At 44.8% G+C, this 24,722-nt stretch overlaps 2 protein-coding genes across 7 annotated transcripts; one reads left to right on the top strand and one right to left on the bottom strand.

Moving 5' to 3' along the window:
- Nucleotides 1-3,521: 3,521 nt before the first annotated feature.
- tdp2a (tyrosyl-DNA phosphodiesterase 2a) lies at nt 3,522-7,426 on the bottom strand. Of its 2 annotated transcripts, none has more exons than XM_076971568.1 (6): nt 7,079-7,426; nt 6,215-6,727; nt 5,997-6,088; nt 5,804-5,898; nt 5,045-5,215; nt 3,522-4,892 (listed from the first exon to the last, which is right to left on the bottom strand). In XM_076971568.1, exons 1-6 carry the CDS (start codon nt 7,105-7,107, stop codon nt 4,602-4,604), a joined length of 1,191 nt encoding a protein of 396 aa, XP_076827683.1. In that variant the 5' UTR covers nt 7,108-7,426; the 3' UTR covers nt 3,522-4,601. The 2 variants fall into 2 exon arrangements, with proteins under 2 accessions (XP_076827683.1, XP_076827682.1); XM_076971567.1 differs by having other exon boundaries at nt 3,523-4,892; nt 5,804-5,922.
- A 43-nt stretch (nt 7,427-7,469) lies between these two features.
- Nucleotides 7,470-24,527, top strand: kiaa0319 (KIAA0319 ortholog). 5 transcript variants are annotated; one of them, XM_076971557.1, is made up of 21 exons: nt 7,470-7,564; nt 16,637-16,754; nt 17,324-18,045; nt 18,480-18,639; nt 18,974-19,072; nt 19,280-19,377; nt 19,472-19,559; nt 19,665-19,760; nt 19,937-20,069; nt 20,410-20,635; nt 20,917-21,040; nt 21,275-21,404; nt 21,655-21,803; nt 21,949-22,100; nt 22,247-22,385; nt 22,664-22,823; nt 22,984-23,120; nt 23,402-23,524; nt 23,683-23,764; nt 23,897-23,988; nt 24,067-24,527. In XM_076971557.1, exons 2-21 carry the CDS (start codon nt 16,703-16,705, stop codon nt 24,237-24,239), a joined length of 3,135 nt encoding a protein of 1,044 aa, XP_076827672.1. In that variant the 5' UTR covers nt 7,470-7,564; nt 16,637-16,702; the 3' UTR covers nt 24,240-24,527. The 5 variants fall into 5 exon arrangements, with proteins under 5 accessions (XP_076827672.1, XP_076827673.1, XP_076827669.1 ...); XM_076971558.1 differs by lacking the exon at nt 7,470-7,564 and adding an exon at nt 15,627-15,833 and having other exon boundaries at nt 24,038-24,243; XM_076971554.1 differs by lacking the exon at nt 7,470-7,564 and adding an exon at nt 15,628-15,833.
- The last annotated feature ends 195 nt before the right edge of the window (nt 24,528-24,722 follow it).

Genomic DNA, 24,722 nt, shown 5'->3' with positions numbered 1-24,722 from the left:
GCATCTGGCAACCACAGAGTGTGTGAGAGGCCAGCCGACAGCCTCCTGTCCGGAGGTCACTGCCATGCTAGACGACACAGCTACGGTGCTCATGGCAACCCTGTCGTGGCGGGAGAGGCACAACACGCCATAAATGGGATGCAGAATCAGCCATGAGACATGACGCTGGCCAATCCACTCACTCTGGCTTCCACTGTATGTTCTCTCTCTCAAGTGATTTTGCACAAAGTTCAAAACAAACCTCTCATTTTGGTGAAATGGTATTGACACTGTACAGAAAGCAAAAGAGGCAATTTTGAAACATTTTGCTCAACAGTCAGTGAAAGAATAATGAGATGTGGAGCAGCCCTCAAACATAATTACAAATGACCGAGCTGCGAAAAGAAACAAAGGGAATATATCACGCAGTCTAAACAGATCCATCAAGGCCTGGTTTGACACGTAGGCCACAGAAGCTTGTGTGTTTACCGTTTCCGGCACAGTAGAAGATTGAGGTGCCATACTTAATCAAGGGCCTTCTCAATCATCAGCCTGTTACCTGACTAATGATACATCATAAGACTTTCTTCTTCACAGGGCCTTGACTATCAGGGATGATCCCGTCAGGAAATGATTAGGAAATTAATTTGATCACCCTTGTGGAAATGTCAGCCCTCTGCCTCAATTTAATAGCAGCAGATGCTCTTGCTTAAAAAAAAAAGATGAATGTATAGTTTATAATGCTGCTGTGTGCTTGTGCAAATGTTCTAAAACTATCAGCATTTGGCACAGCTGTAGCATGATACAATTTTCCTTTACATCTCCAAATTAAAGCCTTAGAGAAAATATAGCAGCAATATAGTTAATAGAAAGCTAAGCAGAAAAATGAATGCTGTTTTACAAAGAATTTAGCTGGGGTACCTGGCAGTGCTTTCACTCGCCACTTAACAACAAGCTTTCAACAAGTCACCTTCATCTTCTCTGATCCACAAACAGGCCGTCTCCTGCAGTACTATAGCTCATCCTGGAGGAACTAGTTTTCATAGTCAACATACAACAAGAGAACACGTCATAATGCAATTACTTGATCTTTTTTCTAAAACTATTACATTTAGTTATGGACAAAAATCGCTAAATAAAAGAAAGCGTGTAACTCTGGTTTAAATATGCCACGAGAAAAGGAAAAAAAACATTGTATAAGAATTCTTGTTGTTATTATTATGTAACAATAATAGTTTGAAGCATAGTTGACCATAAATAAAAAGACAGCAGTTCACACAGGTAATTATTTGAAAATGGCTCTTTCACCACTTTTCAAAAGGGGTTTGTCAGAACTGTGTCATTGAGTGTGTGAGCACAGTACCCTCTCCCGAGCCGGCTCACTGCTCATCTTAAGAGCAATGCTAGTTCACCTCCTGCTTAGTCTCATTCACACCTCTGCCTTATCAAATCAGAAACATGGTGAGTGAACAGAAGAGGAAGCCTCTGATGAGACTGTCTTCCCTAGTAATCTGAACAGGCACCGGTTGGCCAGGTGTCATGGCTGATCCCCATGGTAACTGGCAACTGAAACCATCAGTTTGTCTGAGCAGATTGCTGGACTCTCAAGTGGTGTGTTCTGTATAGTAGAACTAAGGGAGTATTTCCTTTGTCTGTTTAAATTACCCTGCAGCATCCAAAATAGTGAAAAGGGACACTTCCAAAATATTGACTGCTGCAAAGAACCTCAGCTTCACAGGTGTCAACGTGCAACAACTGTCAGTGACTTCCTGCCAAATAAACCTGAGACTAAAACGGTCATGAACACAGCAGTGATGATTAGCTTGGGCACAGGATTACTGGAGAATTCAGGAGGGTCAAATACAAACTGGTTACGTATGCAAACGTATGTGCCAAAGCAGGCGGCCATGCCTCATCGTGACTCTGCTGATTTGGTTCAGTAGAAGAGTGGTGATGTATCTGAAACACGATCCCTTTCTCAAAAGAAGGAAGCTCTTTATCTGGGAAGTGCTGTTGACCCTTAGCTAACCAGCAGCCAAGGAGAAACATGAGGACTGGCGATTGTTATGGTAACTTGTTAAGCAGGTATAATAATCAAATGCAGAGCTGGTTTTGCTCTTTGGAAATTTTAAGTGACGTTTTTCTTCATCGCACTAAAACCTCAAGGATAACAGGACCAAAGTTTTGCTTTTTTTCTTCAGCATTTGACATATATGCATGTACACAATGACGTACATATATTGTTCACTATCGTACAATGTGTTCTCCATAGGACTCAAACCCACATCCTCTGTGTTGTTAGCACTTTACTCTCTCTGCTCCAACAGGTGAGTTATAGGAGTATAGTACAGTACTGTTACAGTATGTCCTCACATTCCAGAATCAAGATACTCAGCACAGAGGAGCCTCTGCCAGTGGGTAAGAAGATCAGGTGAGGAATTAAGTTTCAGTTCAATTTTAGCTAGAGGGGCCATCGTTATAACTGAGGTGATGGTTGATCTATGCGGCAGAATATGAGCCCAGGCAGAATTTTGGCTTTAAACCATGCACAGTAGCATCCACCTTCCCCTTCAAGAAACTAAGCCTTCGATACATTGGCTTATTTGAGATACTTAAGCCAATGAAATGGGTGACGTCACATCCCCTGCATGACTCAGTGATTCACTGTTCTCTTGTGTTCTTTGGCAGCACATTCCTCAGTAGCACATTCCCAGAGCTCTGCCTCACCTGAATACTAACATGTTTACCTTTTATCAGTATCATTATCCTCTATATAAATTCTTCCTGGTTTTCAGTATATCGCTGCAGCGTGCAAAGATACACCAAGATATGCAAAGATGTGCATTTATGAGCATTTTGTGTTGCGTCACAGATTTTGTGTTGTATAGCAATTAAAGTCTCAGCCCAACTGTCAACTTCTTGTTGTGCCTGCCTTAACTGACAAGAACCTCGTAACATTTGTATAGGATAGAGTTTTACCTGGTCTTAAACAAGAATGATAAGATCCAGGCAGAACAGCTACAGTCTGCAGTTGTCCACAACTCTCTGTGTGTGTGTGTGTGTGTGCCCCACCCCAATTAGCCTGGCCAATTAGCCCAGCACATTAGCCTGGCATAACAATTAGCAATTTTTTTGCATTGTTCTCTTAATTTCCTCTTTCATCATTGTCATACACTTTCTTTGAACATCTGATTGCAAAGACTACATGATGCATATGATGTAACGTAAAACTTACGCCATCTCGTTTCCCTCTAAGACATTAGACTGAAGGTAGGTGTACTCTAATGCCTCCACCGAGACTAAACCTTCATGACCCCAACTACATGTCACAGCCGGAGACAAACTGCTGAAACAAACACTTTCAGAACAAAGCTAGTTTGACAGAACAGTTTGGAAAACTGCAGTTAGAGTTCAAGAAGCAAAATCAATTATGCAAAAAGGAGAGGAAATGAACGAGTCAGCAATGTGTATTGAAGCAGGCAATATATGCTCTTCAACAGATGAAATCAAATTATTATTATTATTGGTTAATTTATGGCAATAATAATAGTTAATATAATTATTGTTAATAATTATATTAATAATATAGTTTCATTATGTAGGCTCACAAAAAACATTACTCTGCATTATATATGCTGGTATATTTCTGTTAATTTAATCATTCTAAATATATATACATATTCATGATTATGCTGAGCAAAAGTGCTTATCAGGGACTATTTTTTTTTTTACTCTGTCAAGCCTCATCACCTGGAAATGTAGGAAGGATATGTAAGTGCATTTCTCTTCACTAACCCAGTTCCTCCAAACTCCAATGACAATTATTTTTGTTGACAGCCTGCCATCATTCCTAATTCTCACTGGATTTTACCAGCATGTTTCAATTCTGGTTTCTTTAAGCAGCAGAGAAGATGAGCCTCAAGCCAATTTTGTACAAGAAAACATAGGGCCCTGTTTCCAAAATTCGCACCAAAGTATTATTCCCATCTATCTATGTAGACATGTTTGTTCAACATTGCCTGCAAAGTTAATCCATAAAAAACAAGCAACCCAAAAGAAAGAGCAGCTCCATTCAACTGGGAGATGGATAAACATGAAGTTAAAATCCTTCCCTAAAACCGACACGTGGCAGTGCAATGCTCCTATTACTCAACTAAAAGCACTTGACATACTTTCAAAGCAGTTACTCACGTTATAGATGTTAACTGGGATTATTTTTGTCACGGCTTGCCTGTACTTTGTTTTATATCGTAACAGGATTTTTTTCCTAATCATTTCATGATTAATCTACTTGACAAGTCATGTTGGCTTGTAAAGGCAATTGCATATAACATGAGAACTGTTAGAGTGCCCTCCAGTGGAGAATGATGGCTGAAAAGAATTGATTACTCTCGACAGCTGCTCAGGTGGGACACGCCAGCCTCCAGTTTTAGGCTGGATATTGTAATATTCCATGGTTGTGCCATAATAGTGTTTCCTTTGAAATTCCTGATTTTAAAATAATGAAATCATCAACCAGACTCCACAATGTTATCGAGGAACAGCAGTCATGAAATAACTTTAGGATTAACAGTCGAAGTTCTAACTAGGAAATTAAAATGAGAAGGTTCAGGGCATAAGCACTACTGCCCGGATGACTCAAAAGAGAACGTGCAGAGAATGCCCCAGTGATCACTCGTGAATCGGCCACATTGCAGTTTGTCCATGCCGACCAGCGTCATCCTGGCTGGTTGAGGCGGAAGGCCCTCTCTGGGTCCTCGAAAGTAAACACGGTCGAAGCGCAGTCGAACAGGAAAAGGGATTTCTTTGTTGTTGTTAGTGGTCGTGTCCCAGGTGTACATACAGTCCTCAGGCTTGCCAAGCATCTCCCACACATCAGTAATACCATCTGGTAAACCTCCCAACTTCGTTACCTAAGCCAACATAAACACAAACACACCAAACACACTGAGAGCCAAAATGATACAGGACAAAGGTCATTACAGAACGCTGTTATTCTCAAGAGACTAATGCAGTGTGATGTGAAAAGCAGGCCAGCCAAACACGGTGTCTCTCGCGCACACACCTCCCAGTCTCGAAGGTTGGTGTCACCTCCAAATATGACAGTGTGGTTGTCTGGGGCCTCCTTCATCCACTTCCACACCCTGCGTAGCTGGTTCAGGCGCTCCTGTGAGTTGGGCTTTGAGCTCTCCAAGTGGGAGGTCATGAAGCAGAGCATGTGGCCCGAGAAGCTTGCCTGGGGAAGCACACAGTGGCAGTGAAGGTGTACTTAGGTCCTCCATTGAGAACAAGAAACACAGCGCAGGTGCTTCATCAAGCAGTATGGGCAAATGTGGATAGTTACTGGGAACTCTGTAAGATGTACAAATGAAGGATTTAAAAAATGCTGCTTTAATTAGAATTTAATGAATATGAATTTAAGGGTGTCCTAAAACACCATTAGATGGAATAGCTGTTCAAATGGGTATATTGACTACGGGGTATCCAGAAATCATCATTTAGAACAGCTTTTGATAACGCTAAACAACAGTTTACCTGATCAGCCCAGACCTTGTTAAAGGCTGGACCCAGAACTAGATTTTATAATGAAAATGTCTTTCATTTTGCTTAGTTTAGTTGGTATTTATTTTCTTGTGTGGGTTTTGTTTGGTTATTTTGGGCAATGAACACTCCTGAAGATAAAACAGTTTGCATTGCATTCACTTTCACTTTTGTTCACCCTGATGCTGTTTTTTTTTGTTTTTTTTTTACCATTGTTCCTTTTTTGTTGTCATTGATCACCTAGACAAGCCTAGACAAGACATAACAAAATATGTGAGCTCACATTGGCTATTAGCAGATTTCTGCCCATTTCTGTTGTGGGAAATTTTACAATGTTGCTTTGAAGAAGTTCGACTCTGGATCTTCTGAGTAGTATTCCTGTAAAATATCCGACGTCATTACCTAGAAAAAAAAATTTTAATCAAGACCACATATACAGCACACAGATTTTGTATGTTCACCAATTCCAGTCCCACCTTGCAGAAACACATAATCTTTCATAACATCCTGCAAAATCTTCAGGTATGGTGGGATAAGCTCTTGCAACAGTACCACATCTGCTCGGTACCTTAAAAATGAGGAAAAGTCTGACATTTGTATTGTCTGAGTTCATTTATCTGAATTCACATTACACAATATGCACACTATTAAAAAAACCAATTAAGAACTTAGGTTCTACTGGGAAAACACTTACTTTCCTAAATACGACAGTAAGCTTGGGATTCGTTCCTTCAGGTCTTCAAAATCGATGCCATCTATGTTCCAGGTGAGCAGGGTAAGCTGGTTAGGTTCTTTGACAGCTGAGTGATCTGCAGATCCCTGTCCTTCATAAATTTGTGTAAGTGTGGGCTTGGATAGACGAGTCTGGGTTGATTTTGTTTCTGTAGCCTGAGTGTGAATGCACTGCATTTGAAGGGTCTGAGTTGCCAGTGTCTGGGTGGACTTATCATGGTGGGCATCTGTCTGAGTTGATTGGTCACAGGTCGTCTGTATGTATGAGTGCTGGGCGTTTGTGTGCTGCTCTGGATAACCATTGGACTGAGATGTTGGCTGTTCTGTCAGTGTCTTTGCAGAACACTCTTTCTCTGTGCTTTGCCTCTTCTTTTTTGTTTTTTTCTTCTTGCCAGGATTTACTTGAGCACGCGCCCGTCCAGTACTTTTATTGCTGTCTCTGTCGCCCCCTGCTGGAAGGGCTGTGTAGGAAAGGCTGTATATGGAAAATTTACGTTTTGGATTTACAGTTACTGCTTTTAGTAAACATCCCAGACTGACTCACAATTTTGGACAGAGGTCATTCATCAGCAGTGCAAGCAAAGTGTATATATATACCACGTTTAGGGCAATCTATCAGTAAACAAACAGTGGAACCAAAACCATAAAAGAGTAACTGGCCAATAATAACAAGGTATAACTTTTAACATGTTAGTTACACATTTAATATAAACAAACCTTACTTATAAACTGCCCTTTGTGAGTTTAACAAAGTAATCTCGTTAGATTAATACCATTTTGTGTAATGTGTTTATTTAAGGATATGAAAAATGAAAAAAACCCTTACCTTTGTTCAAAGTCTTGCTTATCCTCCATTCCAGATGTATGCGTTCAGGAAAAGTCCCCTAGATGCTGAATAAAGTCACAGCACCAACTTAAGAGCGGTCTGTTCTTCTACTTATCTACTTATTAGTTTTCGAGCAGCTATTGACCAAACTAATGACTGTGGAATTTGGTTACACCCACAACGCAAGACTGTTTAGTCATATATAGGCTACGTGAAACGAAACTTACTGTATACTAATATTTTTGTTGAATATAGTAAGTCTGATTTTAGTTCCCTTATAGAACCACCAATGATATATGGGAAGGTCTCCCTAAATTCCATTGGTCACAGGTCGTGTCTGCCAATCTGGTTTCGATTTCGCGAATCGTGACGTCTAGTTTCCGCGTCAATGTACGGTTTTCATACGGGTTTCGTTTCAAAATAAGAAAACGGACGGTATCCGATTTTGTTTCCAAACAGGAGCGTGGAAAATATTATACAGTTTGTGTGAGTTGCATGAGACATTATTATTATTTCTTGTTATTTGGCACCAACAAAGAAAGTAAAATTATTTGGACGCTAAAACAGGCCAATTATTTATTTATTTAATATGTTATTTACTTTCGAATTAATAGTTTGTATACTACATGAGGTAAATTTCGTTGGTTGTTTTGTATTTTTACTAATACATCTGTCGTAGCTCGTCTTTGTTTGACCTTTACTTTGAAATGCCACATCAGATCTTCTTGATCTTACATGAGTGACATCTCTAGGTGGTGTTCTACCATTTTGTAGTGAAATTATTCAGTGCAATCAGAAGGATTCCTTTTAATAACACTGTAAATATAAAACGGTGTAAAAGTAACAAATGTAATAATTTAAATTTACTTTCAAGTTTTTCATTTTCATAGACATTAAATACAGTTTTATTCATGATTTATTAGTTCTGAATTAAACGATTTACTTGTTTATTTATTGTTTTTTTTTTACTCATTCTGTACACCATTTAGATTTAAATGTGGAATCACAGGCAGCATCACCCATTACCGTTATGTATGGTATACGCGCAACTTCGCAATTTTTTCGGGGGCTGGCTTGACCAAGATTTTTTAAGTGAGGGCTGGCTTGACCGCAGTGTCTCATCCTATCTAAATTACGGTGGCCAAGAAAACCCATCGCGCTGCAAATACACAAAGCAACTTCAGAATGGAAATGGGCTACAAAACAACAGAAGTGTTTCTGGACAAATTATTATAAGCAACGACTCTGTAGATTTTTAACCAGGAACAAGAGTTGTGTTATATAGTATCTCATTACGTTGCATGAGACTGAATCTCTTTAAATGTAACTAGTTATATATTTAGACACAAACTAAGTTGCCTTCTGGAGTCACTCCCGTTGCCATGGTTTCAGGCTCTGGCCCCACCTCTCGATGTCAGTTTGCTGGCATTGGACGCTCTGGGGGAAAGAGCATCATGGTCTGTCATGGTCTGCCTGATTCCTCGCTCGGGTTCATCTGTGTATATATGTGTGTGTGTGTGTGTGTGCATGTGTGTGTGTGTGTGTGCGTGTGTGTGTGTGTGTGTGTTCGTGAGTGTGGTTCTGTGTGTGTCTGTTCATCTGTGTCATTCATCTCACCTGTCTCTTGCTTCGTTTGCATTTGTGTCTTGTTGATGTGAGTCCATTTAGTGTATGTCAATGTTGGCATTGCTCGTCTTTGTTTGGTTAGAGTCCCTCTGTGTCATACATTTTTGTGTTTGCTAAGTGCTAATGCGCTATTAATAACTGCTCTCACCTCTGCCTCCTGCCTCACCCTAGCAATGTTACACAGCCCTTAATGCAGCGATGTCAGAAATGGTATAAACCCCATCAACAGCTTTCAGTAGGCAATCTAGTGCTTTTCGTGGACGCTTCTGAGGTGTAGCGTAAATTGCTGTTAAACGAGGAGAGGTAGAAGAGCTTGGTATTACAAACTGTTTTTTTTACCACACTCATAACATGCTTACATAATCCAATCTCTGTGAAATAGCCCAACTTTTTGCTTTTAAATTTACACTATTTTGTTTCTGTGATTGATCAAAAATAAAAAGCATAAAACAGAACTAACCAAACGAGTGTGTGTCAAACAAACAAGCTAAGCCATGCTTGGCACCTACATGAGAAGTGCATTTATGTACACTGTGCTTAGGTGACCCACCATGACTGGAAACCTCTTTCACCCTCTCCACTGAGTCCACTGAGCTATCAGTGATGGACCTGACTTGGACACTCATCACTTACCAGCCATCAGTTGTGCTGGTCTTGGTGTGAGGAAACATCTTCACCAGGTCCAGAGTCCACAGTTGCAGAAGAAGACAGAAGAAGATACAGAGTCTTATCCTTCCTGGCTCAGGCTCATGATAACCTACTGGCACAGTGTCCTCTTACACCAGTAACAGCTTGTCTTTTGCCACTTGCCCAAAGGGTGCTTGGCACACTGTGTCATCTTGGAGCTCCTATGCTGTGTGACGTTGTGTTGTTTGCCATAGCATCCCAGTGCTGAGATTGAGTTCCTCTCTCTCTGCTTCAGCATGGCGCTTAGTTCCACTGACAGCACAAGTATCCACTCTCCTCGCAGCTCCCAGCTCTATGGAAGCAACAGTGAAATAATTAAGGCGTTCCGGAGGCAGATCTATTAACATTTGTGGTCCAGTCCCTTCTAGTGCCAAGCGCAGTTGTGCTGTGGCTGCCCTGCGCAAGTGCAATGCTGGAAGATCACTTACTCTTCGGCATAGTGAGGCTCCCAAGCCACTTGACTATAATACTGTGCAAGAAAGAGATGCAACATCTCTGCCATCAGTGCCACTTCCATGTTGAGCACTCTCATGCCAGGCCTCTTCACTGTCTGCTCCACCTAGCTGTCTGCTCCACCTAGACGTCGGGGCACTCAGCCCTCTGTACCTCCTTACTCTGCAATGCATCTCATTCACCATCTGCCCCTGAGCTCTTTGATTTTCCACTTAGTGTTTTTCAGCTTGGGAGCTGCATCTCAACTCTGGCACCAGTGTAGCATCAGCACAGAAGACTCAAGGAAAGACATCTGATCAAGGAAAACCACTTTATAGTGATGATGAAACCTGTAAAAATGCCGACACACAGCAGAACAAGCAGAAAAGGAACTGAGCACTAATGAGGAAAAATTAAAGGTAATTAAAATGGGGAAAGATAAAAGGTCCCTAAAAGGCCTGCAGGTCATGAAGACAGCTTGTTATACACTAGTCAAAATTAAAGGAAAAAGACAAGACTAACCAGATACACTCACACAAATCAACTAAGAATTAACTGTTGAGTTCAGTGTTTAGTTAGGGAATTTCTATGGTTTATCATTTTATTATTTAATTACATTATTTTATTTTATTACATTATTTTCTCATGTTTATTTTCTTCTATTTATTTAATGTCTATAAATTCTGTAAAGCACATTTGTTACGCTGGGGTGCAGGATAAGGACGAGGCATGGAGTCCTATCTTTGGCACAAACGTCACTTTTATTGAACATACAAAATAGCGCAGACAGCGCAGGTGTAACACACATCTAACGTGAAGTATGACTACAACAAAGACAAGCACAGAACACTATGCAAACACACATTAAATAGACAAAACCACATGAGCCTCGAGTGATCACGAGACGAGCCACAGGTGAGACCGATTAACACATTCAGACATATCCACACCCACGAAGATCCACAGACGCAGACGTCTAGACGTAGACGACATAAACATACGCCCAAAGGGGAGGAGTCACGGGCTGTACCGTGACAACTTTGAGTATGTATGTTGAGTATGTATGTTGGGTATGTATGCAAGGTGCTATACAAAGAAGGATTATTATTATTATTATTATTATTATTATTATTATTATTATTATTGATAATAATAATAATAATAATAATAATAATAATAAATCATATTGAAACTTTAAATAAAGTCCATATAGAGGTGTACACACAAAGCATTGAAAAAGTTAGATGACATATTAGCAAATTACCACAACTGTTACGGTGGGTCGGCCGAGTGGCCACCAGAGGGCGCGTGTACCCGCTCATGCACGGACACATCACACACCCCCTAGCACTAGGCCACTACCACGCTCACAATCACCTCATTGCTAACACCTGTGCATGGTTGGTGTGCTCCCTTTATCTTCCCACAGGGCGTGCAGTCCAGTGCTGCACATTCCTGAGGACAACGCGCTTCCTCCGCGAGTTGCACGTCGCACGAGAGGAGTCCTTCGTTTTTCCTTTTGTTTTGATGGTTCTCTGCTCTTCGTGAGCCTAAAAGCTTCTGTGTGTTATCGCTGCTGTCATGGATAATAAAGAACATGACGCACAGCCATTGCCTCTGGCCGCCTCTGTTACCCCGTCACAGAATGTGCAGCCTGGAGCGGCCGGAGGCAGCGAGACGTCGCCTCTAGAGGTACTGGCCTTTCAGGGCCAGGCCATAGGAAAGCAGCAGCAAGAACTAAACGAGCTGAGGAATGTGATGTCCTCCATAACGGGTTGTCTCCAGGCTCTCTCTACACAAGTAGAAGCAGACCGTAACACACGGGCTGCCCAGAGAGAGAGAGTGCCCATCTCCCCTCCTGAGGCATACGGAGGAGAGCCAGAGGGCTGTGAAGGCTTCCTGGTACAATGCCGGCTCTATTTCACGTATCAGCCACAAATGACGGATCAGGCCAAGGTGGCGTACGTCATTTCTCGCCTCAAGGACAAGGCGCTTACATGGGGTGCGGCGCTTATGTCAGGGGACTCGCCCCTCACCCAAAACTATGACTCGTTCATTCGAGGACTCCGTGAGGTGTTCCATCATCCGCGCCAGGGGCGTGCATGCGGGCAGAGCCTACTGCGGTTGCGACAGGGCACTCGATCTGCGGCCGAGCACGCCCTGGAGTTCCGTACCCTGGCCGCAGGGACGGGATGGAACGACGCGGCCCTCACGGACGTATTTTTGTATGGTTTGAAGCCTGAGTTAAGAGCCGAACTGTCCTGTCGTCCCGAGGAACAGTCGCTCAATGAGGTGGTGAGACTGGCGATCACCTACGACCGTCTGCTGCAGGACAGAGCCAAGACTTCCACCCCTACGCCTACGCTGCCTGTTCCGACGCGGGAGCCCACCCAGGAGAGAAACCAGGTCGAACCTATGCAAGTGGAAGAGACGACGGCCCCGGCCCGAGACCCTGGCTCTCGGGGGGGTCGCCCCCGGGTGAGTATATCCCTGACTGGTAATTTGCTTACCTGGCGTGTTCAAATCACTTACGGGGATGTCTCTCTTGGGGTTTCTGCGTTAGTGGACTCGGGATCGTCGGGGAACCTGATGCGGCGGAGCTTGGCGGAGGAGCTTGGAGTTCCCCTGAGGAGATTAGACCAGCCGAGGCGCGTGCACGCACTGGACGGCCGGCCTGTGGGCGGGGGTGTCATCTCACAGCGCACTGCACCAGTCCGTCTCAGCATTCAGGGTCGCACCGAGTACATTAGCTTCTACATCCTCCCCGTCACGCGTCACGCCATCACTCTAGGGCTTCCCTGGTTTAGATTGCACAATCCGATAATAAACTGGATCACAGGCCGTTTGATAAGGTGGGTCACGCCCCTCCGTAGGGATAGACTCCCTCCCAAGGTGCTGGCTCAATCAACCAGTATAGAGAGCCCCAACATCGCGACTCAGCAAAACATACCCTCGCAGTATTGGGATCTGAGGGAGGTGTTCAGCACGGCCAAAGCGTCACGTCTTCCTCCTCATCGCCCCTGGGACTGTTGCGTAACGCTCAAGGAAGGCACCACTCCTCCTCGCGGTAGAGTCTATCCTCTCTCCCAGGAGGAGGAACGCATAATGAGTCAGTACATTAAAGAGGCTCTAGCTCAGGGCTACATCACTCCCTCTACCTCGCCCGCCTCGGCCAGCGTCTTCTTCGTAAAGAAGAAGGACGGGGGTTTGAGGCCATGCGTAGACTATCGAGGGCTCAATTCCCTCTTAGTCAACTATTCCTACCCACTGCCTTTGGTGCCTTCGGCACTGGAGCAGTTAAGGTCAGCGAATTGGTTTACTAAACTGGATCTGCGCAGCGCCTATAACCTCATCCGCATCCGCGAGGGGGATGAGTGGAAGACGGCGTTCAGTACCACCACTGGGCACTACGAATACCGGGTCCTGCCTTATGGCTTGGCTTCTGCCCCGTCGTACTTCCAGGCGTTCATAAACGAGGCTCTAAGGGAGTACCTGAATAGATGCGTCGTCGCTTATATCGATGACATCCTCATCTATTCAAGCTCCTTTGATTGACATGTGCAGGATGTACGAGCAGTCCTGGGCACTCTCTTGCGCAATCGTCTGTATTGTAAGCTAGAGAAGTGCGAGTTCCACCTACGGGCAGTGAACTTCCTAGGCTACACCATCAGGCCAGGCTCCGTACACATGCAACCGGGCAAGGTAGAGGCGGTGGTCGGATGGGCGCAGCCTCACACACGGCGCGAGCTGCAGCGGTTCATCGGCTTTGCGAGCTTTTACAGGCGGTTCATCCGTTCGTTTAGCCAGATAGCGAAACCTCTGACTGACTTATTACGCGGGGGAGCTAAAAACCTTAACTGGACCGAAGCCGCTGCCCGAGCGTTTGACGGTATCAAACAGGCTTTCGTTAAGGCTCCCGTGTTACAGCAGCCTGATCCCAAACACCCGTTCATCGTCGAGGTTGATGCTTCTAACGTCGGAGTGGGAGCCGTGCTGTCGCAGCGCCTCAAGAAGCACGGCTCGCTACGTCCTATAGCTTTCTACTTCAAGAAGCTAACAGCGGCGGAATGCAATTACGGGGTCGGTGACAGGGAGTTACTGGCGATGCGGCTAGCCTTTGAGGAGTGGAGGCACTGGCTAGAAGGAGCCAAACACCCCTTTGCAGTAATCACCGATCACAAAAACCTGGAATACCTAAAGAGCACGAAGCGCATGAACGCACGCCAGGCGAGATGGTCTCTCTTCTTTTCGCGCTTCAAGTTTCAGGTGACGTACCGGCCCGGTCCGAAGAACACTCGAGCGGATGCCCTGTCCCGCTCGTTTCCCGGGAGTGCGGATTCCACCAGCGACGAGCCGGTTTTGTCTCCCGACTGTTTCGTGGGTGCGGTGGATTGGGAGATCGACAGAGCCATCGCCGCCGCCAACCCGCACCCCAGATGTCCACCTCACCGAAAGTATGTGCCTCCTACCCAGCGTACTGCACTGATCAGCTGGGCACACACATCTGTAGGCACGGGGCATCCGGGAACAACCAAGACTGCCCAGCTGCTGGGCGCCCGATACTGGTGGCCCGGTCTGCACCGCGACGTGCTGGCGCATGTAGCATCCTGCCCTGACTGCGCACGGAGCAAAGTGCCCCGCACTCCGCCTGCAGGTAAGCTGCTCCCTCTGCCTGTACCGGCGCAGCCCTGGACGCACATAGCCCTGGATTTTGTGACGGACCTCCCTTCTTCAGAGGGCAACACCACAATCCTGGCGGTCATAGATCGCTTCTCGAAGATGGTGCGTTTCGTGCCCCTGCCCGGCCTGCCAACCGCGTGGGAGACTCTGCAGCTTCCGGATCGGCCTGCGTATCGTGTACACCGGCTGGTTGACTCCCGTCGCAGAGGCAGGGGGCTCCAGTACTTAGTGGACTGGGTGGGCTACGGTCCTGAGGAGCGCAGTTGGGTTCCGGCCTCCCGGGTGCTGGGCCCCTCCCTCATCGCCTCCTTCCACCGGGCTCATCCTGACCGTCCTGCGCCTCGGGGTCCTGGGAGACCGAGGGTTCGTCGGCTGGAGGGGTCCTTGGGGGGGGGCTCTGTTACGGTGGGTCAGCCGAGTGGCCACCAGAGGGCGCGTGTACCCGCTCGTGCACGGACACATCACACACCCCCTAGCACTAGGCCACTACCACGCTCACAATCACCTCATTACTAACACCTGTGCATGGTTGGTGTGCTCCCTTTATCTTCCCACAGGGCGTGCAGTCCAGTGCTGCACATTCCTGAGGACAACGCGCTTCCTCCGCGAGTTGCACGTCGCACGAGAGGAGTCCTTCGTTTTTCCTTTTGTTTTGATGGTTCTCTGCTCTTCGTGAGCCTAAAAGCTTCTGTGTGTTATCGCTGCTGTCATGGATAATAAAGAACATGACGCACAGCCATTGCCTCTGTTACCCCGTCACAACAACAGCATTAATTATAACGAAAAACTTCTTTCTCAATCTTTGCTTTCTTTGATACTTTCTTAGATACTGCGCTGTTGTGCTTGAACTTTATATAGCGTATGGTTTCCCATGTTCTGGATTCAAAAACCATAACAGAAAAAATTGTGTATTATTTAGACTATATAATATATAAATGTAGAACTATATTATATGGTATTTTAGGTTATTATTAACAACATATAGTAAAGGTATATGACAATAGCAAATGTGCCTAGTGTTAACTTTCTATTCTTGTTGTTGCTTGACAATCATCGAAGTGTATATGTTGTTCAAGTGATGAAAGCGCCTAACAGAACATATACCGCATCATCATTTCCCTCCGCCCTCCCTGTTTAGTTCAACGACACTCCCTCACAGACGACGACTACACCTCATCTCAGTGTTTAGCCAAATATCACTCAAAACATCAGTATTTATTTATTGGCACAACCATGACGATGCTGTTTTAGCAGTAATATAGTCTACAGTCTGAATAGAGCGCTAAGGTACGGAAGGATGGTGGAAAATGATGCTGTCGTATCACTTGCGGTAGGGTCCATTTGGTACATCGGAGGACAGCCTTTTATCAGTTGTCTGTTTATGTATTATTTCTTGCCTGCTATTATTCGTTGCTTCCGGGTAGTTAAAACTGTTTAATAGGTTTAAGATGAATTCGCATGCGGCGGTACGTCTGAGAACAGATGGGTGGTTGTTATAAAAACGCTCGCGTCAGCAAGCATAATTAAGTTGGTACTATGTTTACTTATTCTTATTAAATGGTGTCGCTGTACGATCGGTCAATCCTGGTTAATTAAACAAAAACTATTTATGTAATCCTTCGTCCAAAACTACTCACATATGTCTATAGGGAAAACGAAGAGAGAACTATGGGGTTTTATGAGTTATGCAAATGATTGCTATTCCAGGATATTATTTTTATTATAATGTTTTATGACTTGTTCTGCATTTGACAGACAGACTTCATGTATGATTCAGTCTGCCAAGATCCTGTCCTTCCTTATCAGCTCAGCTGTGAGGGAGATGGCAAATGCATGCTTACTCTCTTTTTAAGAGGCCTTTAATTAGGTCATAACCCAGTTGGATGAAATGATTCAAAGGCAATATTTAGTGAAAGTTTAACTCAAAGCTAACACACAGATCTGCTCTTCACACTAACCTACTGTGTGTTATGGTGAAAGCAGCCTCATTCATTCCCAGAAGGTCCAAACAACCACTTATAGTCCTAGTAAGTCTGAGCTGTCTGAGCATATTCATGGTTGAGCTGCTTCAGTCTTGTCTGTGTTTTTTGTTGTTATTTATCTAACCTTTTATTTATTTATTTATTTATTTAGAAAATGACACATTGAAAAGCTGATGATCAACAAAACCAGCCTCTCTGCTGAAGCTACAACGGCATCATGATCTCTGTGCCTTCCTTTCTTCTCTCTCTGCTATTCCACAGCATAAGAGGTAAGATTATTTAATCCACATTTACACTGAGAGATGTGCCAGGATAACTGTGATATTGTGTAAATACAAGCTGCACCCTGCAGCTCCAGTGCTTGTGTCTCCCGTAGGCGTCCTTCATACCATTAATCCTTTGGTGCTTCACGCTATGAAGTCTTTTACCATACGACATGATATGGTGAAGATTTTATCTTTTGTAGAAACATGCATAGTTCGATCGGCTTTCAATAATTAATGGCAGATTTGTTTGTTAAATGGATGCAGCCATCTGGTGAATAATTTTATGAGTCATTTTGTAGCTGTCTGTTAGCGCCAGATGCTTCTGCCTTTATGTTAAAAGCCTGTGGGAAGAATGATGTTTAATCCTACAGTTTTCTTTACTTAGATTTTCTGTCATTTCTATTTTACATATTTGCATTTTTTTCTTACTGTTCATGATGCCGGTTATTTATTTATGAAATACAATAGGATTTGGTTTACAGGATTTATGGATTACTGTTTACTAGAAACTCAAGTAGTCCTTAGTCCAGGTTTGAAATGTAAACATTAATCACCCATTTCTGGTGCTGTAGATGTAGTTGCAGGGCAGTGCTGGCAGGGGGCGACATATTCTGAGACTGTCGTGTCTCCTGAGCTGAGAAGCAGCAGCATCCTGCGGGTCCCGGAGGTGATGTCTCTTGCCCAGTGTGCTGGGGCCTGCTGTGACCTTTTAGGCTGTGACCTGGCCTGGTTCTTTGAGAGACGCTGCTATGTTCTCAGTTGCCAGCACAAAGAGAACTGTCAGCCAAAAAAGAGGCCTGGCACGGACTCGCTGCTCGCCTTTCTACAGCGCGGCCCCCCACAGACTCTGGTCCTCCAGTCCCTTGTACGGGGTGAGCCGTACCCCAGCCACTGGCATCCGCTGCCCAAGCACAGAGGCTCAGAGGATCCACTGAAGGACCTGGCTTTGTTGGAGGGCATTCAGGATTTGGATAACTCGGCAGTGGACTATGCAGAGAACTACAGGACCACGAAGGACAGGGGAAGAGATGATGTCGGTGAAGACAGATCCAGAACAAATGTAGAACAGGAAGAAAGCCCAGGAGTTTCTGATTGGCCTGCTCTTCAAGAGCGAGATGGATTTAACTTATCGGAGATGGAGGGAGGAAAAAGAAAGCTCTCTCTGATGGGTGCCAAGGAGGACAGTCCGATCGCTCTGACCCCTGTTCCAGCACTGACAGACGGAAGCAGGACATCTCCCAGTCCAGCCCCGCCTTCATGGAGGCCTTCACCATCCACTGTGCCCACTATGGAGGTACGTCATACAAATAAATCATACTGATCATTTTACAAATTAATTTAAAGCAGGTTCCAAAGCCATGTTCTAAAAACAGATTTACAAATAAAATTCTTCTAATTTGTTATTTGGCACGATCAGCTGTGTTAGATTTGGCATTAAACTCTGGGGTGACTCAAGAAGACATTGTAGGTTTCTTGTCGGTGTGTGCATCTGTGCTCTTAGCTAATGTGCTGAAATAGCCACTCTGTCATTGTACTTGTCCTTTTAATGTTCTTAGTCAAAATAAGAAATGGCCAATGCTGATCCTAGGGTCAGGTGCCTAAAGTTAGACTGTGAACGATGTGATTACTCTGCAAAAATTTACATTTGCTTGCAGTAAGTCATTTGGCATTGTGTAATGTAACATCTGTAGTCTGGACGCATAGTGAAACCGTATACCTTCCTTTCAGGATGAGGAAGACCAGTTTAACATCTCCATCACAAGCGTGGAGCCAACAGCCGTTCTGCAGGGGATCAGCACAGAGACGTCCAGTCTAGACCTAGTCAGCAGCTCGCTCCCCTCTCAGCCTGATATGGAAACCACATCCCAGACCACCTCCTCACAGCCAGGTACCCTAAATCCATCCAAATGGGTTATGACCCTAAGAAAACCCTAGTCCCCATGTCCCAGTGAAGCCATTGCCGTCCGTGGCTGGGAGTCCCACGGAGTAAAATTGGTGCTGGTCCCTGGTTTTGAGGGGTTGCATTTCTCTGCCTCCTGTCAGTCATTCCAACAATAACCGATTGTGGACATCTGTGTGCTAGTGCTTGCTCATAAGGGCACTTAGTACTTTCCTCCAGTAATAATTTCTTCCTGCTGTTTTCAGGAGTGCATTGTTCCCTTTTCTTAATTATAATGTATGACTACATACTGAAAGAGACTGCATGTCTTTGTCTCTGTCAGCACAAACCCTTGTTGTGTCTGTTGGGAGCGTTGGTGAAATAACACCGCCTGAAAATGAAGTAGAACTGACTGCCTCGGTCAGTTCAGAGACTGAAATGGGTATGTTATTTTCTTTCCTCACGCCTAAGCAGAACCCAGAGCAAATGGTCAGAAGGTTGTTGGTTCAAGCCCCACCATTACCAAGTTTTATTTGTTAGGCCCTCAAGCAAGGCACTTAACCCTTGATTCCTTGAATTTAGCTTGTTCACAGTTGTAAGTCTATTTGGATAAAAGTATCTGCTAAATGCTGTAAATGTTTACTCTCAGAGAGCCCTTACACATATGAATGGAGTTTGGTGAGCTCACCAAATGGACATGAGGGAGTGATTGAAGGAAAACACAGTCAGACTGTCAAAATCTCTGAGGTAAGACCTCTCAGTAGAGATCTGCTGGCAGGATTTCAATAATATCAAATACGTAAACATTAAAAATCTTTTGTTTCTTGTGTGCCTTTGTTAGCTGTCTGCAGGTGTGTATGTTGTCAGAGTAAGGGTGACGGGAAGACAGGCTTCTGGAGAGAGTGTTGTCAACTTCACAGTGCAGCCTGGTACATTTTCCCCTTTCTGGGTAGCATACAAATTTTCTGGCAGTTTTAAATGTCTGCTGCTTAGGCCATGTTAGTTCACGTTCCAATCCTTGTCTCATTTGACAGAGATGGAGCTGAATATGCCTCCCAGATCAGTCGTCCAGCCCACACACCAGGACGTGCCTCTCTCAGCTGCCTCCGCTGCCATCATCAACGGCAGCCGTACGTTCCTCACTCTTATTTCTGCACTGGGCGAATAAAGAAAGGTCTTCACTTATAGAAATGTAAACGATTGCATTAGTCAAGACAATCGATGTAACCATGGAGAATGAACCTGTGTTATTGGGATTTTTAGTGATTGCTCTTTGTCATGGTTTTTCCTCTTCTTTCTCTCCCAGAGAGTTCGGACGATAAAGGAGTAGTCAGATACGTGTGGGAGCAGGTCAGTGGACCTCTGTGGGAAGGCGTGGCCCCTATGGATACACCTGTACTGAGACTGCAGAGCATCTCTCCGGGAGAGTACACATTCAAGTACGATCAAAGCCCCTGGTCTCATTCCCTCCTCCACACCAGGCCGGAAGCTCCAGCAGTGCAGAGTGGAATAGACAATCTGTGCTTTGGTACTCCACAAAGATACAAAGGTGTTTAAACAAAAGGAAGAAGGCAATTTCCTCAGGATTTAATCAGGCCAGTTTGTGGTGTATTGCTATGTTTTCATCCCTAGAGTGCACTCAGCTGTCTACGAGACACTTCAACACTGACTCACTCCCTGCTAGATCGTTCTCCCTTTGAGGCTGGCTTAATTTGGCCTGTCCTGATTAGCTTGTGGGTCCTTAAGTGTTCTGTCCTGATTTATGCCATCGTGGTTTAGGCTCACCGTGACTGATTCGGAAGGGCTAACAGACTCCACGACTGCCACAGTGCGAGTCAGGCCCAAAGATGATCCCCCGGTGGCCAGGGCAGGAAGCGACCAGGTCATCAGTCTGCCCCTAAACCACCTCACTCTGTGGGGCAACCAGAGCTCAGATGACCATGTCATCAGCAGCTACCTGTGGAGCCTTCACCCCAGCAGCCCTTCCAATGCCGTAACCATGCAGGTAACAAAGCATGTGTGCAGAACAGTTTTCATTTTGAAAAGAAAGACCAAAGTGCACTTCCATTTTTAGCAAACATCACCAGCAAACAATATTAGACAAAATTTGTAAGAAATTTAAACAAACATTTAAACAAAAACCAAAAAAACATGCTGCTTAAAGAACACGAATCATGGCGGCTGACGCTAGTGGGAGTATGCCATACCTCACTTCAGGTACATGAGGAAAGGTGCCTGTATACACTCATGGCTGTGTTTGTTGAGTTTGTTGTGTGTTTGTTGCAGGGGGTGAGATCTCCAGCTTTAGAGCTCTCTGATCTCCAGGAGGGACACTACTCATTCCAGCTGACTGTTACTGACTCCAGCGGCCAGCGGGACTCAGACACCGTCTCACTCAGCGTGCTCCCTGGTAAATGTACACGTACACGCTCCATACCTCTGCAGATTTACAGCTTCGAGAATGACCCAACACAAATATTTTTGAAATCATTTGAAAATATATTTTAGAATTTGTATGTATTATATTTATATTTTTTATGGCATAGACCATTAAAGGTTGAGGCAGATAGATATAAAGCAATACAGCTGAAGATTTGTTGCAAAGTTGAGCATGGCACAGAGTCAACAGGATGTGATGTCACAGAGAACAGAGCTCCCGTGGCTGTGGCAGGACCAGACCGGCAGCTCCTTCTCCCAACCAGCAGCATCACACTCAATGGCAGCGACAGCAACGATGACCACGCCATCACCAGCTACCAGTGGGAAATCCTCAGGTACGAGCCAATCAGGAACCCAGGAACACACAGCCCCACTCCCCAAGCCCAGTCTAGTTTCTTATTGGGCATTGTGAGGCATTGATCCTGGAAATCTGTGTTGCTGCAGTAGCAAAGCTGCACTTGTAGGCAGGGATATCTTACAGGGGCTTTAAAAATGCCAATTTGTGTGCATGTTCAGCTGGTGTTTTATGGATTTGGGAGAAATGCTTTGTGGTGCAATTACAGCTCTTGTGTCTGATTTATGAAGTGGCCCTCCTGGTTCAAAGATTAAGGATGCAAACAGTGCAGTTGCCCTGGTGACAGGCCTCAGAGCCGGGAGTCACAAGTTTCAGCTAACTGTGCAGGACCAGCAGGGGGCAGCAGACAGTGCCGTGCTCACGGTCACAGTTAAAGAGGGTGAGGCCACTCACACAGCTGTGCCGAATTCACACACAGCGGCAGTAGTTTCTCGTAATGGTAAATGCTGAGTCATGTAAATGTTCATTTTATACTTGACGTGTTCTTTATGTCCATACAACGTACAGTGCTTGTTTCCCCATAGCCAAAAACCTACCTCTAGTAGCCCATGCTAGCGGTAGTCACACGCTCACCTTGCCAAACAACTCTCTGGTGCTGAAGGGCTCTGTGTCCAACTTTGGCTCTGGTAACGTGTCCTTCTTGTGGCTCAGAGACAAGCAGAGTCCTGCCGCAGGGGTCAGTACACTTCTCACTTCTCTTTCAGTTCTGCATTTATTCCAACACTTAGCTCTGTGTGAGTGTGTGTGTGTGTGTGTGTGTGTGTATATGTGTGTGGTCATGTCTCTCTCTCTCTCTCTCTCTCTCTCTCTCTTTGGAAGCAGGATGTTCTATATGCATCAGATCATCAGGCCTCCCTCTACCTGGCCAACCTGGTTGAGGGCACGTACCTGTTCCACCTGCGGGCCACAGACAGCCAGGGCCGCTCCAGTACTGCAACAGCCACAGTGGAAGTGCGTCCTGGTAGGGTCTTCCTTCTGCATGTTCTAGGAGAAACCACCGTTACAAGTCTCTGCTCACAAATGTTGGAAAGCAGAGTTTTCTTAGCATTATTTTTTGTCTTTAATTAATTCTACTAATTTAACGTCAACATTTGAACTGTTTAACCAGAAAATTCAGTGGTTACTGGTCTCAAGGCTCTGAGCCTTTAACGTATGCACAACAAAACTGGTTCCTTTGCTGAGACAGGAGTTGTGGATGATGGAGAAACTGGGCGTGTGTGTGTGTGTGTGTGTGTTCAGACGTTGGTGAACGGGAGCAGGTGGAGCTGGAGCTGCAGGTGGCTGTAGCTCAGATCAGTGAGCAGCAGAAGGACACTGTGCTGAGACAGCTAGCAGCGCTGCTACACGTGCTGGATGCAGACATCGCTCTGAAGGGTTTGCGTGGGCAGTCCCATATCAGGTAGCGTGTCTCCACCTCAGAGGTAGCCTACCACCCTGCAGAGCTTGGCTTCAAGCCTAATCCAACAGCTCTGACTGGCATCTTTGATTTGAATAACTATTGTGCTATATGGAACTCCTTCTCCAAGCGCCTGAATGTATGTTTCTGTGTGTTTGGACAGCACTGTGTTCAGGTTCTCAGTACAAGGCCCTGATGGAACAGTCCCTGGTCCAAAACTAGCCCGGCTCTTGAGACTTCAGTTACTGAAGGAAAAAACAGATTTCTTGCTCTTCAAGGTCCTCAGAGTGGACACAGTCAGTGAGTAGCTTGAAGTGACCGTATTTGACCACTTCTCATATGAAAACACGACTCCCTCTATATAAAGCAGTAACACTTCTTTCTCACTCTAGTGTGCCCACAAGCACATGGGTGCACGTTTTCCCCTTTGCTGTGGTGGCAAATCTTGGCCCCACTTTCCAAGTTCAATGTGTGATCGGTGCGATCATCTAAAATGAGAGCGCCTTCAGTGTGTTCCTACCTTTACCATTTAATAAAGAGCTTTGTGTTACGATGCTTTTGGCAAATTTGGCCACATCCAGTGTGTTTGCTGAGCTGTTCTGGCCATGGCCGGTGTGACCCCATCAGTAAAAGCTGCAGCTGTGATCCTCTGTGGATGGAGAACCCCTTTCGACACTTCTTCGATGACAATGAGAGCAACTGTGGTGAGTGGCACTGTTACACATCCAAGATGCTTCCATGACAACAATGAACATGTCTTGCAAGAGGAATTTAAGAGCTTTTTAAAAAAATGTATTCAGTAATGCAGATGATTTGTCTGAGTAAATAAGTTATGGATATTCTAAGCCTCCCTCTCTTACAGACTGGAGTGCACTATATGTCGCAATCTGCTGCATAGCCGTGTTCGTGTTTCTTGTGTCTTCAAGCTGGGTATGGTGTAAAAGGTACTCATCCCTCGTCTCATGCACAAGCATACAAGAATAGTGCACTTTAATAACAATTACTTAACCCATTAGTTGCCTAGATAATTGCAGGCTCTGTTTTTGATATGACCTGTGCTGTTCTGGCATATTCAGAGGGAGAAGGACTAAAGTACGGAAGAAAACCAAGTACACAATACTGGACAATGTGGATGAACAGGAGAGAATGGAGCTGCAGCCAAAATACAGTGAGCCAATAAGTGTGCAGCTGTTTATTTAAGAAACATGCCAAAACAGTTCAAACTTGGTTTCAATGTCTCCTGCAGACATCAAACACCGGAGTACAGAACACAACTCCAGTCTGATGATGTCAGAGTCCGAGTTTGACAGTGACCAGGACACTATCTTCAGTTCCGAGAGACCGGACAGGACCAAGAACCGAGCCAACGGCACAGTACCGAGCAAGGACTCTTACAGCCTGCACCCTGTGGAAGGCTGACGCTCATCTCTTCATCTCTTCCTTGACTTGTGCCTAGAATGTGGCAATGGCTTCAGCATCAGGAGATCCAAGTTCTGCAGTCTGGTTAAATGCACTGACTGATCGGAGGTTCCTAAGGATTACAGACTTGTGGATGTAAATAACGTTATTTATTTGGCCCTTCCTACTGTTTGCTGGCTGCTCCTGTCCTTGTTTTAGATATTCCCAACAGCTAGTGGGAAAACACCATCAGCTATTTTTTAAAATGGTCAAAGAAGTATAAAAATACACTGTTGTCTATTAAGTGAACTATTTTCCAGGTTTTTTTTTTTGGTCCAAAAGCTCAATTTAATATTATATAAAATGCAAGTTAAAGTAATCTACTTTATTGCAATGCAAATGTTATGTGATGCTACATCTAAATGGAGAAGCACTGACAATCACCATTGTGAAATATATTAACAGTAACATAATAAAAGACTACACTATGCTTGTGATGAGACT

Source organism: Brachyhypopomus gauderio, chromosome 13 (assembly GCF_052324685.1).
Source record: "Brachyhypopomus gauderio isolate BG-103 chromosome 13, BGAUD_0.2, whole genome shotgun sequence".
In the NCBI taxonomy this organism is placed as follows: Eukaryota; Metazoa; Chordata; class Actinopteri; order Gymnotiformes; family Hypopomidae; genus Brachyhypopomus; species Brachyhypopomus gauderio.
This window is presented reverse-complemented; position numbering and strand designations above follow the sequence as displayed.